Consider the following 19,743-nt stretch of genomic DNA (forward strand, 5'->3'; position numbering starts at 1 on the left):
CAACCTTATTAATGGAAACACATGACATTCCTTAAAAAGCAAAGGAATGCAGTGAGGATGTTCAGAGAATCTAGTAACTGTACGAACCATCAAAAACAAGACATTCTCTGGTTCATATTTTATTTTTTAATCTAGAGCATCGAAGGTATTACTGCTTTTAGTATTAGAAATAGTTAGCTTAAAGAATAAATGTACAAGTTGTCTGCCTGTTTCATAAAAACATCTAAAAAATAATGAACAACTCTTTTTGTACCTTATTGTTTCCATAGGCCATATCCATGGCTTCCAGAGACAAGGAGCAAAGGGCATTTATTAAGTGATGTAAAGACACATCGTCAAGGTACCTGAAAAATAACTGCTATCAAAACACTGTCAAGTTTCATGCACACATATTATTTTAATTACAAGATAAGGTTTCTTACTGTGAGTTTTCAAAAAGCTTTGAAATCATGCTGGATATAGATGGCAGATCAGTCATAACTGCTGTAGTCAGAACCTTGAAAAAAAGACAGAAATATGTCTTACAGATTGTAATACAAAATACTACACAATCATTAACTGAAAAGCAAACAATCAGGCTTACTGTGCTTGGCCCTTCCACAGCTCTTCCAGGTTTTAATGCACCCCCAACACTAGGCTTCAGTCCCAGAATCCACACAAGATGCTGAAAAATACAAAAGGATCATTTTTCAGGCAGAGAACCTTCCAGCCAAACAGAACTCAAGAGAAATGCTACAGTACTTATTCAAGGCAATTCACAGTACACCATGAGAAGACTCAAAGCTTTTCTATTGCTTGCTGAGCAACTGAAAACCAAATTACAGCAAAACAGCAAGGCACAAACATTTCCTGTGAGGGAAATATTACCTGAAGGGTAGCCAGGACAAGTTGCCATGATGTACCAAGAACAGCTCCATGGAAGTGAGCTAAGTTGAGTAATGTCCTCATACACTGGATATTTTTTGATGTCAGCTACGAAAGAAAAACCAACAACCAAACAGCCATCCACTTTTTATCATTCCACAATGACAGTGTTTCTAGCAAACTTCCAATTTTTACTGAAGTGCTTTAAAAATAACATTTTGTTTGCCCTACTGTAATATATTTTTTTTAGAGAACTAGTTCAGTATCTCTCCTTCTCTTAGGCTTGTCTTGGTGAAGCTGAATATGAGTACTTGAGTGCTGCATCCAGCTCTGCATCTCAACACTGGAAGGACATCAATATGTTGGAGGGCAACCAAGATGTTTAGAGGGGTGGAACACCCCTCCTATGAGGAAAGGCTGGGACAATCAGGATTGTTCAGCCTGGAAAAGAGGTCATCTAGGGATGACCTAATTGCAGCCTTCCAGTACCTGAAAGGAACTTCCAGGAAAAACAGGGACTATTTACAAGAGTATGTAGTGACAGGACAAGAGGGAATGGATTCAAATTGAAAGAGAACAGGTTACAGTATGAGGAAAGAAATCTTTACTTTGAGGCTGGTGAGTCACTGGAACAGGTTGCCCAGGGAAGCAGTCAATGCCCCATCCCTGGCAGTGTTCAGTGCCAGGTTGGATGGGGCTCTGAGCAAGCTGGTCTAGTGGAAGGTGTCCCTGCACATAGCAAGTGGGTTGGAATAAGATGATCTTTAAGATCCTTTCCATCCCAAGTGATCCTGTGATTCTATGATTTGATCACTACCCTCTCCTCCCAGTTTCACATTATTATCAGACAAAAGTTCAAGTACTCCAGTTTAACTGCATCATCTCCACAAAATCAGTCTATCTTAAATGAACCTTCACATATGCATAACACGGCTGAGATCTAGAGTTTTCCAAATGGAATGGATAAGAACTTCTGAGCTAGAAGTCAGAAAAAAAACCAAGAATAAGACTTCTTTGCAATAAGATAACTTTACTGTCCAGGGCTGCACCAAATTAAAGCCTTAGGATCATAGTTCAGCTCACCATTATTTGTAAGAATGCTATGCATCTGTAGCGTGGTTTTGAGGCCCACTGAGATGCAGGAAGAAGTGATTAAGCAAAGTAAGATCACTTACACGTTGTACTTACCATAACTGTTCCCTGTGGCTGAAGAGCTAAGGGCTGCCCTACTGCTACAACTTGCTGGTGAGACTCACTTGAGGGACTAATCATTTGAACATTCTGTCCCTGAATGGAATATGCTGGAGGAAAATTGAAAAGAGAAGGGAAAAAAATTCTTAAATTCAAAATCCAGTACTTAGTTGTGGTAAGAACTAACTTCTGGCAAACAAACTCCAGAAAAACTTTTTTACAGGGTTAGCTTTAACATACCCCACTTTGAGACCTTTAGTTATGTTTAGATTATAGTGTCATTGCCCTGGAGAGTTAAAGATCCAGCAATTACTCCCTGCTTCTAACAATTAGACACTGCTTGTGATACATTTATATATTTTATGTCAAGACTGAAATATTTATGCTTAAGAAACAAGCATTAGACTGTCTCAATTCAGTTTTTGATAGTAATTGTGTGTAAATGGTATCTCTGTGCAACCTGATAGTAACTGTGTGTAACTATGTGCTACCATTCCACCATTATACTCAGACAATGATGGTGTTATCGATGCTGTATCATGATATTTTTCCAATATGGGACTCCAGGACACCAATTCTATAAATCAGTTGTAAGAAGAAGAGAGCAACCTACAAAAAATAACTGATGTTCCCTGATTTGTTTTTATAGATATCTGTGTAGTTCAGTCACATGTACTTCTTAACAGAATTACTAATAATACACTTAGCTGGTACACTGGACTGAAGTATGGGTGATGGTCCCTGTTCCCACAGTAAGATATTTTTGTTTTATATGAAGAATTCTAATGTTAGATTCATCTGTATGTTCTTCAGATAGTTGCTTTTCTTAGTAATTCACTTTCAAAGTTAGAAACAGAATACATCTTAAACCAGCATATATTATAAATTACAACATTCTCTCAAGATGTGGGACCCATCAATTCAGCTTTTTGCAGGCTATAAAGAGCACAAAACTTAGATCTTCCACTTATGCACAAGTATTACCATCACTACACAATTGTAGATAACACTGTAGTACATCACAAATGCAGGATGTTCTAGCCAAAACTTTAGAATCCAAGTTGCCCAGAGACCTTTTCAGATTTTGAATGCCTTAATTACATATCCTAGCAGATCTCTAAAATGGTAGACAGATCTCAGAATTTGAACTTTTGACATATGTGAATCTTTCAGGAAATTTTAGGTTGATCAGAATGATAGCAAGCAAATGCTGCAAGACTAACCAGTTCTGGAAAGCAGATGATATAGGTGCTGTCTGAGATTCTACCTTACTTTATTATAGCCAAATACTACAGCTGCATGTCTTTGGAATCACATCCCAAAAAAAATTGGGTTTAGATGACAATATGAAGAAACACAATTAAGAAAAGTGTATATACTTACATTTGCTGGATAGAGCTGCAGTTGTGCTGTTTAATACAGTAAGGGCATAGTGAGGAGGCAAGGATCCTTTGCAAATGGCAGTGATAAAGGCATCTCTTGATGTTACAAGACCCAGTCTTCCACAAAGTGCAGCCATGGTCAATTCTGCTTTTAGAATATTTTCAGTGGCAGCTTCATCAGTGCTGAAAGAGTACACATTGTTCAGCAAGACTTAATACAGAGCACAGAAGCAGACAGCTAACCAAAACTGAAAGCCATAAGAACATATACTTTAAATCCATTAACACTATAAATATTGAAGAACAAGCATAACCAATCAACAAAATTCTTCAGAACCACTTCCTATAAAATTGGACATTACTTCTCAGTGACTTGATAAATGATACTATGAGAAGATATTTTAAACTAATTTCAGAAAATGGTGTTTGATTACAAAAGGCTCTTTGAAGGAGTCAATTAATTTACCACAGTCATTTCCTAGCAAAAAGCTTTTCCACTTTAAAGATTACACAGTACTAACAAGTACCAAGACATTATTTAGTCTCTTACTTGCAGTAATCAGGACCTGGAATCACTTCAATATGTTGAAACATGCAAACAAAGTAAAAAGAAATAAAGATAATTTAAACAGTTTAAGTGCAACCCTTTGAAAATGCAGTTAATTGTTCTGTATTGAAATACATTAAACGATGATGTTGGACTTCTGGAGACTTCTGTGTCATTTACTCATTCAGTCTAAGCCACAAACCTGACTGCTTAGATGCCATGAACAGCACTTATGTTCACAACTGTCAATTTGACTAGTATCAAAAGTCAGTTCAAAATACAGCTTGGAATATCAATTTAGAAAAATCAAGAGAAATCAAAGACCAGATACCTTGCATCAAGTAGAAGGGATAGAGCAGCCAGAAGACCACACCAACAAGCATTCACCATTTCTTCCCAGACAGCTCTGCTAACTTAAAAGAAATATATAAACCTTTTAATAGCAGAAACACAGTGGTTCCCTTAATAACTTTCAACTGTATCGCAAACAAAATGCTTACTACAGCATATTTTGAACTGTGTTTTTGTATGTATGTTTACACAGCCAGATGTATGTGCATACAGAAACACACTTACACCAGTATTATTTAAACAGCTTGCATTTAAAGTAACATTTGTAAGGTAAAAAAAATCACCAGGCAATGCTTTTCTAAATAGCATCAAAAAAACCCCAAGAAAATCCAACTTATCATGGTATATATAACCACTTTCGATCATTGTATATAAAAATCAACATTCAGAAGTGCAAAAATGCAGAACAAGAAACTCACTGAAATTTTGCAGTGAAGTAAAAATACTCTCCAATGGTATCTATAATTCTCCATAACTTTTCTGTTTCTTTCATTTAATAGGGAAAACAATACTGGCCTAGCAATCCGGTAGCTGCCCAGCGCAGTTGCACACCTCCCTCTCTCCCCCGCAGCACCACGGAGAGCTCCCCGCTCCCGGGATGAAGCCCTCTGCTTCCCCCAGGTCCTTTTGGCACCCCCGGTGCCTTGGCTCAAACTTCAGCCGTGCTGCCTTGGCTTCTTCTTCAAACTCACTGCTCAAACACAAGTCTTTCTGTACATACAGACCCCCCTATACAGACTCATCGTATGTTCCACAAAGACAATCCTCACTTCACAGCAGTTCTGCTTTTAAAGAGGTCTTTCTCTATATAATTCATTCTTACTAAAAATTTCTCAATTAAAACATTCCTTTTAGCTTGTTACTAGACATATATTTTTCTTTTAACGTGGTCATAACTCCATTTCTGTCAGTTAGGTTGTTTCTTGTGACCTTAGATCTCGGTGTTCTGCTTTTGGCTTAACACTAAGTCAAGTATTTTTTTAAATGGAATTGCTGTTCCATTAAAAAAAAAAAAAGCCCAAAATCACACTTCAAAATTTTTATATATAAATAAGAAACAATAAATTTAAGCAAGAAGCATGACATTTTAAAATCTGTTTTCTGTAAAACTGTTGTATTTCATATAGTGTCTGCATTTTCAAATACCTAGTTCTTTCTCTGATTGGTCAGAAACAGACTGCAAATCTTGCTCTGAAGACTGTGCTGGTAACGAAGTTGCCTCTGTTGTGGTTTGAGTGACAGTTTCTGCCTCTCCCAACTCTCCTTCGATCATGGTAGTGATGCCACGGACAAGATCCAGCAAACAGTGAAATGCCACTGACATTGCATAGCCCTCAGGAATTGTAGGTGGCTCAACTTTGTCCAGCATCTCCAAACTAAAAAATTGAAAACATGACAAGCGCATAGCAATACCACTATTTTTAAAAATAATAATAAAAAACAAGATTCCAAATGAATGCTAACTACAAACAGATCTCAAATACAATACTTCAAGACTTGTTGCAACTCAAGGAAAAAACCTTTAAGTCATTAAGTAAAAGAGTAAATGAATGACTAAATAAGCCAGTAACGAAGAGGGGACAAACCCTGAGTACAGATCTGCAAAAAATATTTCTAAAAACTAACACACTAACTAAACACTAACACATATAAGCAAGCATCATGAATAATTCTACTTGTATTATTATTTTACTTAAAGCCAGTGCAACAGAACTTATTCAAAAGAATTCAAGTATCTAGGAACAATAGAGGAAATACATCAGGAAATCATGACAGTGTGAAAATAGTTATAATAATCTGAAGACAAGCCAGACATTCTATTATCATTATCTTTGAGTCCATGTGACTAGAAAAGCCTGTCCATGGCTAGATATTACATGGCCAAATACTCATCACCTACAAGCATAGGTAAACAATAGAAGTTATTTGTATGAAGAGGATATGTCTACATGATTCACTGCTGAAAAACATGCAATTAAAACATCTATGCTGGAACAGCAGTCTCATTGCCAGTTTTTTCCATCTTTTTCTTTAAAAGCACATAAAGAACTGCTGAGTTACAAATCCAACAGAAATTGTAGCTTACACAGCAGCATCTATAAAAGTAGAGACAGTCTGTTACAAAAACTATCTGCTACCTGAACAATCATTATTTCATCATTTTTTACTCTACAAACTACTGTTTAAAAAGCTACATATTCCAGCTAAAATATACCAAAGATACTTTTATACTCTAGTGTCACCACTCCTGTCTGCACAAAGAATTTTCCTTCTCCCAAACATGCCACACTTCAGTTATTACCTCTAATTTCCTGAAGATAGCTGCCTCAGATAACTGGGGAGCAGAAACTACAGCTAAATCAAATGGTTAGCATTTCATTCTCTATATACAAGTAAGCGTGAAAATATGTACAGGTCTAATTAAAATTATTAGTAGGTTTTATAGTTACAATGTATTTGTGTGGTAGAGGCCACATCCTTTTACTTTTGAAGACATAAAATGCTAACTACTGAATAAATTATATGAGTAGCTATTATTACACAGCAATGGTCATGAAAAGTCTTGAATATTTTGTCTATTCCTCTTAAAAAGTTTAAGTTCCTTAAGTAAAGGGGAAGACAAGGCATAGTGGTCTGTGGAGAAACTTGTGTAAAAGTATGAGATGTGGCCATTGTTTGAAAATCTAATGGCAGCAGAAAAGACTTGGTGCTAGGATGTGACACATTACAGTAAGTCATCTCCTTACATACAGAGACTACAGACAAAAGTAAAAGACAGGAGAAAAAAACTGCTGTGAAATGCTTGTGACAACTCCGTAATCTTATACAAAAGAAAAAATGCAAAAATTATGCAGAGAAAATCATAGAGTCACTTGAGATATCCACAGGTAAAACACAAGCAAGTTTAGAGCAAAACAGGAGACTAAGATGGCGGCTGCAAGGTTCTTGATCCACTTAAGAATAGATAGCATGAAAAAGAAAAGTTTGGAAGCTGTAGTAGCTGACCAAATTAAAAATTTGTATTCTCTGAGAACAGGCAGGTAAACTAAAACAACATTTATGTCCACTGCTGGAATAAAAAGTCAACACATACACATTAACTACTGAAATCTGAAGATGATTTTTTTTTCTACAGCATCTCAAAGGCAGATAAAGGAGTTCCTACCCTAAAAATATTGAGATCCAGGCTATTTGCAGATTTCACTGAACTTTAATATGCCAGAATTTTATGGTGCTAAAAATAACTTGCGGTTTGGAAGCACTTGTCCCTCAGCAGTCATGACTGACATGAAAAAAATTGCACCATTTATAAAGTAACATAGTCTTTGCAGCTTTAAACTGAGAACACCATCTCCATTGTACAAAGTCATAACAAAATAATTTGCCATTCTAAGGAGTATTTGGAATCTAGCCATGGTATATAGGTCAATGTATTGCTTGAAATGACAACCAGACCAGTATCTACCACAATATCCTGCTCAATGAAAACTGTAAATACAGTAAAGCTGGTGTGAGAAAGCTGTTTTTCATTCCCACTGATGCCCTGTTTGCTTAATGCCCTTCATGTTTGCCATTACAAAATGCAGCAACAGGTTTTCCAAAATTGTTCTATACTACAGGGAGGCCTAAAAGTGAAGAGTTAATACAGGTAATATGGTAGGAAAACAAAATCCAATTGATGCTAAAACCATAGGGGACAGTCCAATCAAAATCCAGGGCATGCAGAAAAAAAACCAGCAAAAAGACCAGAACACCTCATGGCACCAACAAAGAGAAAATTCCCAATAGACTTCAACCTCAATATTCACTAGTAGAAAAAAAATCCTTACATCATCAAATTCAAAATAAAAATACTTGTTACATACATTTTCAAAAAGCTAGAGGTACTCACTATGTAGCTTTAGCACTGCCTTGTACTGTAACATTCAGGATGGGTATCCAAGTGCCTCTGTACTCAAAGGCAGGTAATACAGTCGCACCTCCACCCATTCCAAGCACTCCTGGGTTTGTTTGTGCTGAGCCAGTATTCCCTGACGCATTGCTTCCTGTTCACAAAAACAAAGTGATAAAATCAACCCATCTCATATTTGTGATCAACAAACATCCTTTTCCTTTTTCTACATTTAATTTTTGAGACACCAGGATTAATCTGGATACACCCAGTTCAATAACAAAAATCAACAATAGCAAACTATTTCTGAGCTCCCTCTGCTGTCTAAAACGTAATCTTTTGTGCAGTTCATTGATGCCAACTGCCTAATGCCCAATTAGAATGTCATGTTTCTGTGAAAGGTACAGCAACATTGATAACATTCTGTGAATGAATCAAACTTGCACAGTCTTGACGAAACAATCTATGTTTTAGTGAAGAGTCAGACAGATACTTGAAAGTTAAGGATTATTTACACAGTTGTATCAAGAACTCAGTAGCCAGAAAGTTTAAGTATTTCAGTAACAAACTTTCAAGATTTCAGAAACGCAAAAACCACAAGAACAAAATCAAAGAGCATGGCAACATTTGAATCTGATCCATGCTAAGGAAGAATAAAACAAACCCCATTGAGGAAGAGATGGCAATGTGCCAACCAACAGCTAGGAAGGGACAAATTTTGGTTCCAACTGAGGAAGCCAAAAAAAGTAGCTAAAAGAACAAGGAATTCTGTATATATACACCTCCTTTACAGAGAAGGACATCTCGACTTAATAAAAATAAGTCCCACAAGTTCAGATTCTCTCTGAAGAGACAATGAGGAGAGAGAGCAGAGTCCCCAGGATGGCGACTCACAGTGTAACTGCCATTTTGGTGTGCTTGCTTTTAATGTGTGGAGTAAGCTACTAATTTAGAAAATAAACTCCTAACTTAGGCAATATGAATACACAGAAGCTTATGTGTACCCACTTTGACACAGCAACACTTAACAGACTGAAGCCAAAAAATCATGCTACTAAACACATGGTTAACCAAACACTGCCACTAACACAGTTACACTGCTATCATTTTCTATGATCCCACTGTGCAGTCAGACATATACAACTATTTTTGTATTAATCTAACTCATTAAAGTGGGTGGTAAACATTGCCCAGTACAATAAAAGTGATACAGAACTTCAGTAGATGCAACTTCCAACTTCTATGAAACAGGTAGCCCGTTGCAAGACTGAGGCGCAAAAATCAAGCGTATAAGGAGTGTAAACGTCCAAAGCCAGGTTGGAAAGGCTTCAAGCAACCTAGTCTGTTGGAAGGGGTCCCTGCCCATGGCCAGGGGGCTGAAACTAGATCACCTTGAAGGTCTCTTCCAACACAAGCTATTCTATGATTCCAAAACACAGCCTACTATGAGAGGACTGCTGTTATAATCAGAAGACTCAGTTCAAGAATTACATTGCATTGATCTGCTCTTTGCATGTCAAATATGGCCACAGGAGGAAAAAAGGTAGAAAATCAAATGAATGAGAAAGTGACATGAGAAGCACCCAGAGAGAAAGAAGAAGTGAAAAGGAAAAGAGAAAACAAACTGAAATGATTATCCAGAGAAATAGCAACAGCACTAGAGGCGTGACCCTACTGCAGTGCTGTTTCACTTGACGCAAAATTTAGTTTTTCAGAATGAGTATTACAGAATGGCTTCTCATATGTGCATGTTACGTGGTGAAAAGCATTCTTCTGATATCCTTTAAGATAATTAAGCTAATTAATCTTAATTAAGATAATTAAGCTAGAAATAATACTACTAGAAATGTTCTATCAGTTGCTGTATAGACAGCTAGAACTGAACAATAGACGCTGACACTAATTTTCTCATGCTATCACTGCTAACTCCAGCATGGGATTCCAATTTCATGACTGAACACTGAAAGGTGTGAGTCTAAACCCAAACTTTTCCATGTTTCTTAATTGAACAGTAGATATGATAGACAATAATTACACTTATTATCTGGCTTTTATCTCTTTTAAGAAGGCATATCAAAAGACACCCGTATTAAATTTTTTTATGTTGTTTGTTGGTGAGGACTGCTTCCAGAACTACAGGAAGAAGCAGAGAGCCGTAATTTGGGACATAAACACCTGAAAAGGCATTAACAGGACAATCATTTCTTCTTATTAAAAATGAATACACTTAGTGAAATGCCAAAACCTTGGCTGCAAGAAAAGACAATCAAGTCTTTTCAACATGTGTATCATTACAGCTTACAAAAAAGACAGAGATCTTTCATTATGCCTTTTGGGTCCCTCACTCCAGATTTGGCCTTGTACATCCACAAGTATTAGTGATGGCCTCCCACAAACACACACTTTCTTCCTACTTAAATCGTGCACTGCAATAAATGACAGCCCCACACAAGGAGACAGAAACCAGACACATTTTTAATAGTCAGAAATTAGGAAAAACTCCTTCAGAATCTCTGTCTGAAAAGCTGTGAAACAAGGAGCTTGGTCACTGCAGAAAGAGGAATCAAGGCAGAAGCACTGCTCTGCTGACTGAGGTCTATGCCTTCCCCACAATACAGGCAGATAAAATCTCCTGTTGTACCAGAGCTGAGAACACTAGTTCCTGTCTCAAGCTAGCTTTTCACCAAAATAAATACAGAAGTACAGAGCTGTACCAGAGCTGAATGAAAACAGAATTCATTGTTACAAGAAAATTATGGAAAAATAAAATTATAATAAAGATTTACCAGTTTGGTTTGGTGTTGCTGATGTGTTCCCCATGCTTGGTACAAGAAATAGAGACTGGATAAAGGACCCCAGTGCATTCACAATATCACGGAAAACTTTAGTGGAATGTTGCTTCATATCATATGACTGACAAAAAGACCTGGAAGGTATTTTATAAAACAGAAAGTATTTGACAAATCAGGGACTAAAAGAATATTTTAACAGCACACACTCCAAACCGTAGACTAAAAGCACATTTTAGCAATCAATATTTAGGTAAACAATAATATTTAATTCTAGGTAAATGCTCCTTTGACACTGCTAAGACATAGACATACTCAAATAACTATAATTCAGTCCTTCCTGGATAATAAGCATTGCTCTCATGCATTACACAAAATAATCATTAAGAGCTTATTGCATTTGAGTTTCTATAAATTCACAATGTTTTAGGAAGCATTTTCCATTAGAGAAAAATAATAAAAATATATCTTGAAGTTTATGTAAAAGCAAAAGCCAATATATTTAATACCTTAATAGCTGAGGCTGCACACAAAGCCTGTGAATAGATTCTACTGCAACAGCTCGTAGCCACTGTGGTTTGTCTGCATCCAGAAACTTAACCAGCAACGACAGAAAGATTTCACATTCTGTTACCTAAAATATATAGTTTATAATAATTAACAAAAAGAAAAAGCCTCCTACAAAGTATTTTCTCAAAAAAAACTTCCATCTCAGAGTCCTATCACAGCAAGTTTTGTACAGGAGTCCTATCACAGCAAGTTTTGTACAATCCCTAGAATGAGTATTTATTCATAATTATACAAAAACTTAACAGTTTTGACAAGCCAAAATCACATATGCAATTGTATTGAAGGAGTTAAATTCCTCAGAGACATTGCAATAAAGGTCATACATTTGCTACAGTAGACAAATGAAAAATATCTTTTTTAGAAAATATCCAAAACTAGGGACATAAGAACAGCTGAACATGTGTTTTTATCCACATTCTGCCAACAGCTTTAGCAAGTCAAGTCAAAAGCCTCTTAGAAAGTATTAACAAGGCACAGTAATCATCGTTATCTAAAGTGAGGCAAACAACGGAAGATCAAAAGGTTCCCGGAGTCTGAAAGGCAGTTAAACAGAGAAAAGACAACAACCCACTATGAAATTCACACGAGTCCATGTTTAACAAACTGTACATTTAGAATACTTGTAAACATAAATAAACATAAGAGGAAAAGAGTATTTAGCCTCTTCTTCCCTCAGTAGACATCAAGAGTTCCCAAGAACTAATAAATACTACTAGTGATCACAGCACTGGCATATACACAGAAGAAAAGAATTGCATTAAGAAAATTTGAGCATGTTCTTACCAGCAAGCTGTAAAACTGTTTAATCAAAACAGAAACTACTCGCAGCAAACGCATACAGATGGGAAAATATGGTTTTTCCACTGGTGCTGGGGAAGATGAGGTGGTGGAACCTTGCCTGAATTTGATATTTGGGGAGAAGAGCTTTATAACAAGAGGGCATACCCTTTCTTTAAGAAGAAAACTGAATTCCTGATGCTGGAAAAGAAAACAGAAAAAGTTATATGCAGATATTCCTTAATTGCTACCAGTAGCTCTGATTATGCATCTTATTTACATTTGTAGTTATGATCAAGCAGTCTGAAATCATGCAAATCTTGGTATAAATTACAATCAGGAAAAGAAAAGGCAGAACTGCAGACACCGTCATAAAGCTACCAAAAACCACGAAATTACAATGGTCAGGTTCAATGCCATGCACTCTTCTTGTATTTTAGAGGCTGAAATAGGCTGCTAATATATCACTTACAAATAGATAAATTTCTTTAATTTACCCATTGTCAGCTAGTAAAACGAATTACTGCAGGATCATGGTGCATTTTTATGCAGTAGACAGATGCTATTCACAGTCTTGATTATTACTTTACAAGTGGGGTGAGGTTAATGTTTTTGTAGAAATAATAATTCCACAAATTTAGTTACAGAACTGTCATAAATCAGGCAAAATAAGAAAATGCATTTATGGAGGAGATATAAACAGCAAAACCAAAAGTGAAACAGAGTAAAAAAGGCAGCTCTACAAAATGTATAAATGTAAATAAAACATACACATAAAATAAAGTGTTTGGGAATAGAAAAACATTCAAAAAGCACAGGGAGTTTTTCCATTAAACCCCACCCCGCCCCACCCCCCTGCCCCCATATGTAAAAGCTACAAGTCCTTCAGGAGAACAATATTCCTGTTAAATTAAAGAGGATTTAATGAAGTGTAGACTTTACTACCTATGTGAGTAAGTCTTCCTGTTTTCTGTCCAAGAACTACTCACTTGTAAAAACACTTGTGGAAAGTCATTGAGGACTGACTCAAGAAGTTCAAGGCCAAATGTCCGTGTCATTTCTGTCATACCCACGAGCCAGTAGGGAGCATCAGCATTAACTAACTGACAAAGATCCTTAGAAAGAAACACAGTAACATTGACATTCTCTGTACAGTCCCATACCAAAGAACTTTCCTGAGTTCATAATGAAATCTACACACTCTCCTCTTCTGCAGGTAATTTTCTGATTTCAACACAATTTTTCTTTAAATACTTTTTAAACATAAATTATAAAGTATAGAAAAGACATTTCAAATTTTGCTGGTATCCTTGTAGCATGTGTGCTCATTCCTACCCTCAAAAATATCCCAAGAGCAGTGACTTTGCTAAGTCAAGAAGATTTTTATTGCTGTGATGAATGCAACTACTCCTTTTCATTACAAATTTGCCTTTAATGTCCAATACCAACCACAAGAAACAGGACTGAACTACAGTTGCAGCATTTTGCTCTGTATTGGGTCTGGTTGAGAGGGAGTTAATTCTCCCCACAGCAGGCCTTACAGTGCTGAGCTTTGCATTGGTAGCCAGAAAGGTGCTGATAACACACCACAGTTTTGGCCACATCTGAATAGCAATGACACAGCCTCAGTGCTGTCTCTCAAGAATTCCCCCCACTGCCACCAAGGGGCTGAGCAAGATCCTGGGAGGAGACACAAAAAAAAGTCATCCTAAATTAACCAAAGAGATATTTCCTACCTCAGTTATAGAACCTAAGAAATAGGAGAGGAAGGGAGGCATTCATTATTTACAATGTTTGCCTTTGGGAGCAACTGCCATGCATTCTGAAGCTCTGCTGCCCAGGAAGAGCTTGCTGATGCACTTTGCTCATACACATGCAAACTTTTACTTTTGCTTTAGTAAATTACCTTATCTCAACCTATGAATTGTTTTCCATCCTATTTTCTCTGCCCATCTACCTGGGACAGAGTGTGGTAGAGCAGCTTGGTGGGCACTTGAGAGTTCAGCCAGGGTAAACCCACCACAGGCTCAGAGAAATAAGAATCTTGAATTTAATGCAGACATGCTTAGCTATTATTTAAGATTTTCCAAGGCCACTTGGAATCATTTTCCCATCATTCCCCTGTGACAGAGCGTATCATCACCAATTAGAACAAATACCATAAGAAAGCCCAAGGCTCTGGTTAAGGACATTGTCAATATGCCAACAGCAAATTCTTGAAATTTTTTAAAGAGATGTAGAAGCACCCAATCTTAACTGCAAATACATGCTTCCCAACTACCTGGAAAAGCATATATGCATCCTTAGCACATGGCTTCAGTGTACTGACAGATCTTCTATTACTATTCCCTTGAACTGCAGCTGGTTGGTCAACAACATCTGTGCAAAAAAACAAAACAAAGTTTTGTGAACAAAGGAGCTGTTAAAAACCAAGTATGCATTAAGTGTTCTTACAGCAATATTCTATGAGAATGGCCAGGCAATTCTTCTCCAACTTATCATGTCTGTAGAAACAAACATTAGATTGACTACCAAAGATCATCAATACCAAGCACTGCTTTCCAATGCCCTCTTCAAAACTACTACTGTCATATATTTCCCACTCAGTAACCTATGGTACCTGCACCATAAATGACACCCTCACCTCAGATGCCTTTACAGTACTAACCTCAAGACCAGTTCTCACAGCTTGGAAAAAAAAAAAAATCTAGGTTTTATATATTGATTCACTGAATTAGACTGACAAATCGGTGAAGGATTTCATCTCCTTTAAATACAAACAAGTGTATAAAAGACAGTTAAAATTAAGATATCTGTGACTTTTTTATAGCATCTATAGACATTTTACTACTTCGTTATCTGAAAGATAAACATGTGATATGTGTCAAAAAAGCAGGTAATAAAAGCAAGCTGAGTAAGCAGCATGCCCACCTTTGCATCGTTCATCTTCAGCAACCACTCTCTCAAACACGACAGTTACCACCTGCCGCACTGTGGCTGCTGCAGTGTTATTTGTGATATTATCTTTTGTGAAGTGCAATCGAAAGCAAAGTACAATAGCCTGAAAGGAAAAAAAAAAGAAAAAAAATCACGTTACAACAATACATTTCATCTTTTAGCTAAGAGTCAAGAAGGTTGATGGACTGAGGAACGCTTTCTGCTAGTTTGTCAAAAGGTTGTCAAAAAAAAAAAATAATTTGAAGAACCAAAATACATTTTATGGATTACCCTAGCCGAAAAACTCTTTAGTAATCCTCCCCAAAGGCAATCAAAAGGTGGTATTAACTGAATACATTACAATGTGCTAATGAAAGTGCAGTCATCATATACATGGCAATCATCACACAGAACAACTTGTATGAATATTATGTCAAAAGAACATTAGGATTGTAAGATTAACCACAGAAAGGTCAGTCAACTCCAAAGTAAAATGTCATTCCCCTCCTACACTGAATCACAATACTTTCACAATCATGTTGCCTTGACTGCTATTATTCCTAAGACATGCATTTCAAAGTGTCATTGTGCTGGCAATGACCTGAATACTTTTTCCCACTGGATTTTCTTATTACCTCTAACTCACAGTTTAATACTTACCTGTTTTATAATGAATTTTGAAAATTAATAAATTTATATGTAGCAAAACCTGTGTTTCTTGTTCTTCTGTCCACATACTGTGTTCTGGCACTTTCAAGAACCTCAACCACACCCTGCCATAGTACTACATGCTGCGAGCCATACAAGATTCAGAATTTTCGTTAGCTTCTTTTTCATGTCTATGATTTGTGGACTCTATTCTGATGGTATGGCCACATTAGTTTAAAATCTTACAACTGCTTGACTGAAACATGAACATGCAATAAATGTCTGGCTGAAACAAATTTTCTACAATGTAATCTAGAAGAGACACTTACAAAGCAGAGTTTCACAATTCACAGATGGTAAACAATGTTGCTTCCTCAAAGAGAAGTATCTTACAATTTAAATTAAAAGGGACTGGGGCCTTTTTTTTTTGTTTTAGTTGAAACATGATATCCAAAATGTTTCATGTTTAAAACTACGACCCAAAGCTATTACCAAAAGAGCAATAACTGGACTGTTTTCAAAAGAGACTTAAGGCAGGGTGGAAGGCAGCTTCTTTTAACATTTTCTCTGTTAGTGAGAGTGTACACTGTGCTATGTGCTCTGATTCCAATTCAAAAACACAACAAATTTAACAGATGAGAAGGACAGGCCTTAGTTCAGTGTTTTTATTTCAAGTTCCTATTAAGTCCGAAATTCATTATTGTGGAGGAATTACAAAACTCATGGAAAAGGAAGCTAAATGAAATCCTGTTTTCAGAGTCTAGCCATAAAGACAACAGGGACACAACAGAATCAAGGAAGTTCCCTCGTTCACTGTTTTCATGTGCTTCATACGTGAAATTTCCTCATCTTTCCTCTTGGATATTTCAAATTCAATAGCTGACACCAACAAATTCTTACCTTGGACAGTGCTTCATCATGCACAACTGTATTGGTTGTTAAAAGTACAAGAACTGTCTGGAGCAATTTAAGTTCTTCAAGACTGTTCTCCATCAATTGCCAAAGCATATTGATAATGTTTCCGGCTGCAGCCTACAAAGAAATATTTTTTGTCACCTATTACAATAGTTATGTACTGGTATATCGTGTACATATGTAAGAAAATCACTGTCATAAAGGCATATCACAACTGAATCTGCCTGTTTGTCTATCCCATAGGACTAAATTGAGAATATAAAGCCCATTTCATTGTCATAAGCTTCCCAAAATATTTTTGAAGAATTCACAACAGAAATGTCTTAACATGCAGTACAAATTAAAATTCGTACTTAATTTTTTACTTGGAAATATGGAAGACACGGTAAAAATATATTTTATCCTCAGAATTCACTCAGAGAGAAAACAGTGTAATTTTACATTATGTAAGCATAACTGAAGGTGTATTTTAACAGCATCATTTTCATCAGCTTCCTAACACACTATCATAACATTTACTGCTGCAGAAGATGTGCATCCATTTTACCTTATTCTTAAAAATAAAATGTTACAAAAGTACAATAATGTTATTGCACAGAGTATACTTTGTGGATGCACAAGGTTCATTACGTGTTCAGTACTGCAGTGCAAGAATACGAACTAAATGAGCTGGTTTCAATTTTCATAAATTTCCTTCTAGAGGTTACTGATATTGCATCACCTTTTTTTTAGTAGTGTAAAAGGTTTTCTTTTAAATTACTGAAAAATAGATATAAGTAAAATATTTTGTGGACTATGTTCATTATAATATAAAGAACCTCCTAAAACAACTCATTCACCTTCCATTTGAGGTCTGTATTTTTCAGTCTGAAATATTTCTGGTTTTGTATAAAGATCGATCTTACCTCTGAAACAACTTCATGAGACATGAGCCTCTGTATGGCTGCTAGACACAGCTGAGTGATCTTTGGTTCTTTTGTTCCACAGCCCATCAGAAAAGGCTGAACCACCTCTGAACTGTTCTCTTTCAACGCTTTCAAAGAGAAATATGGAAGCAGTCAATGTTTAATACTGAAAAATACAGTGTAAAAATTGTTAATCACACCTATTAACAAAAGCAATCTCTAGTCTTGGAAATTTGGGATTTACACGTGGACCACAGGGAAAAGCCAACTGAAGACAGACACTAGGCTGACACAGCTCACTTCCACAACTACCCTGGCCAAGGCTCAAATTCCAAGCACCTTCTCCCGTATACACTCGACGGCCTTTCCAAATCCAAAACATCCACTTCAGAGTCCATGTGGTTAGCAAGAAGGTGCAAGGTTCTGTGAACCCCAGAGCTCCCCCTGGCCTTGCCACAGGAAACAGGCTCAGACTGGTAGCACTGTTCACCTCAGCACCTAATGCAGGAACAACCCAGTCTGGCACAGAGCGACATCCCAAAGCACAGGACAGGAAGGGGAAGAGCAAACTGGCACTGACAAAACAGGAAGAGAGATTAGGCTGTTTGTATCCTGGGTACATTCACCTGGCTGTGAATTTTTCAAATGCTGTTTTGGTGATAAAGAGTAGCTTCTTAAAATGGACTTTTGCCAGGAGAAAACCAGTTTCCATAAACTTTTCTCTCTCTGTTTTTTTTTATTGGTTTTGGGGTTTGGTTTTTTTGGGATTTTTTTTTTTTTGTTAGTTTGGTTTTGGTTTTTTTTGGTTTTGTTTGGTTTTTTGTTTTTTTTTTGTTAAGGAGAAAAAGCTTAATAATGAATACAATATTCTACACTGGCATATAAACTAGGGGTTTTTTCCCCACAAAAGTAATTCAATAAATCTGATATAATAAAATTTAAAAATATGAAAATACAAAAAATACAAAAGGAAAGCATAGCTCTGATTGATGAGTGGTTTTCCATTTGCAGGGATGTTTGCTGATTCATGCAAATTTCTAAGATTTTAGCCGCTCATCACCATTTCAGATACTAAAAATTTCCTCACATTTGAAAGTCCAATGTCTGTTTTAGCCTATGTGTAGTAGAAGAAATGTATTCATGAAAAGCTTCACACACTTTTCAGAGAACAGCAGTTACCACAAACAAAAAATACATTCTCACATAAAAATGCAAACATGATATATACTACTAAGCATCATGACAACTAATTTGGAAAAAAAATTAAGTTAAAATTACAAAAAAATACTTTAGTGAAATTTTCCAACTGAAATACTAACTGACTCAGAAGTTTCTATTAAAAGGATAGACTATTCTAAATTATGGATGCCAACTTTCTGTAATATAATGCTTCTGACAGGGTGATATCAACACACAGTCCAGTTTTGTCAGGCTCTTCAGAGCCAGTGCAGGCTCTATGTCCAGTTGACATTTCTGAACTGCCACTAAATTCTAACCATCAAGCCGGAAAAAGCAAGCAAAAAGATACCACAAAACATTTATCCTTAACATGAGACTCAAGATACAGTTCTGAATGGCTAAAATGGCATGAGTTAATAAATAACAAGACAAAGAATAAATTTAGCCTTTTACAATACTTTCAATCCATTAAAAGCAACAATTTCACAACAGAATCTACACAAGTATTTTTAGTAAATGAATGTAAAAAATTAATGTTTTGTAGATCTAGGTACCTATCTGGTTTTATAGAAATCTGGCACATAGGGTGATACTTGGGGCTTTCCCTTTTCAGAGGGTTTGGAGCTAAACTTTGATGAGCCCTTCCAACTCAGAATATTCTGTGATCATGTGATTCTGTGGCTGTATTAGCTTCAGTCTTAAAATGCACAGTAAATTTATTATTGCCAGGTCTGCCTCCATTTTGCTACCAATTTATGGCAGAATATATTAAAAAAGAAATCTACCTTATTGAACC

General features: G+C 36.4%; 1 protein-coding gene across 4 annotated transcripts in view; it reads right to left on the reverse strand.

Moving 5' to 3' along the window:
- MON2 (MON2 homolog, regulator of endosome-to-Golgi trafficking) overlaps nt 1-19,743 on the reverse strand; it is a 65,587-nt gene that overhangs the window by 30,434 nt on the left and 15,410 nt on the right. For all 4 annotated transcript variants that reach the window (XM_041411203.1, XM_041411202.1, XM_041411205.1 and 1 more), the window contains exons 3-19: nt 17,769-17,896; nt 16,849-16,980; nt 15,295-15,424; nt 14,645-14,742; nt 13,353-13,478; nt 12,370-12,564; nt 11,526-11,650; nt 11,014-11,153; nt 8,228-8,381; nt 5,482-5,711; nt 4,316-4,397; nt 3,439-3,620; nt 2,053-2,165; nt 868-972; nt 584-664; nt 423-496; nt 254-344 (exon numbers count right to left, since the gene is read on the reverse strand). In XM_041411203.1, the coding sequence (XP_041267137.1) occupies nt 254-344; nt 423-496; nt 584-664; nt 868-972; nt 2,053-2,165; nt 3,439-3,620; nt 4,316-4,397; nt 5,482-5,711; nt 8,228-8,381; nt 11,014-11,153; nt 11,526-11,650; nt 12,370-12,564; nt 13,353-13,478; nt 14,645-14,742; nt 15,295-15,424; nt 16,849-16,980; nt 17,769-17,896 (2,186 nt within the window). The remainder of the gene's footprint in view (nt 1-253; nt 345-422; nt 497-583; nt 665-867; nt 973-2,052; nt 2,166-3,438; nt 3,621-4,315; nt 4,398-5,481; nt 5,712-8,227; nt 8,382-11,013; nt 11,154-11,525; nt 11,651-12,369; nt 12,565-13,352; nt 13,479-14,644; nt 14,743-15,294; nt 15,425-16,848; nt 16,981-17,768; nt 17,897-19,743) is intronic.

This window comes from Onychostruthus taczanowskii, unplaced genomic scaffold (assembly GCF_017590055.1).
Source record: "Onychostruthus taczanowskii isolate IOZ18803 unplaced genomic scaffold, ASM1759005v1 scaffold35, whole genome shotgun sequence".
Taxonomy (NCBI): Eukaryota; Metazoa; Chordata; class Aves; order Passeriformes; family Passeridae; genus Onychostruthus; species Onychostruthus taczanowskii.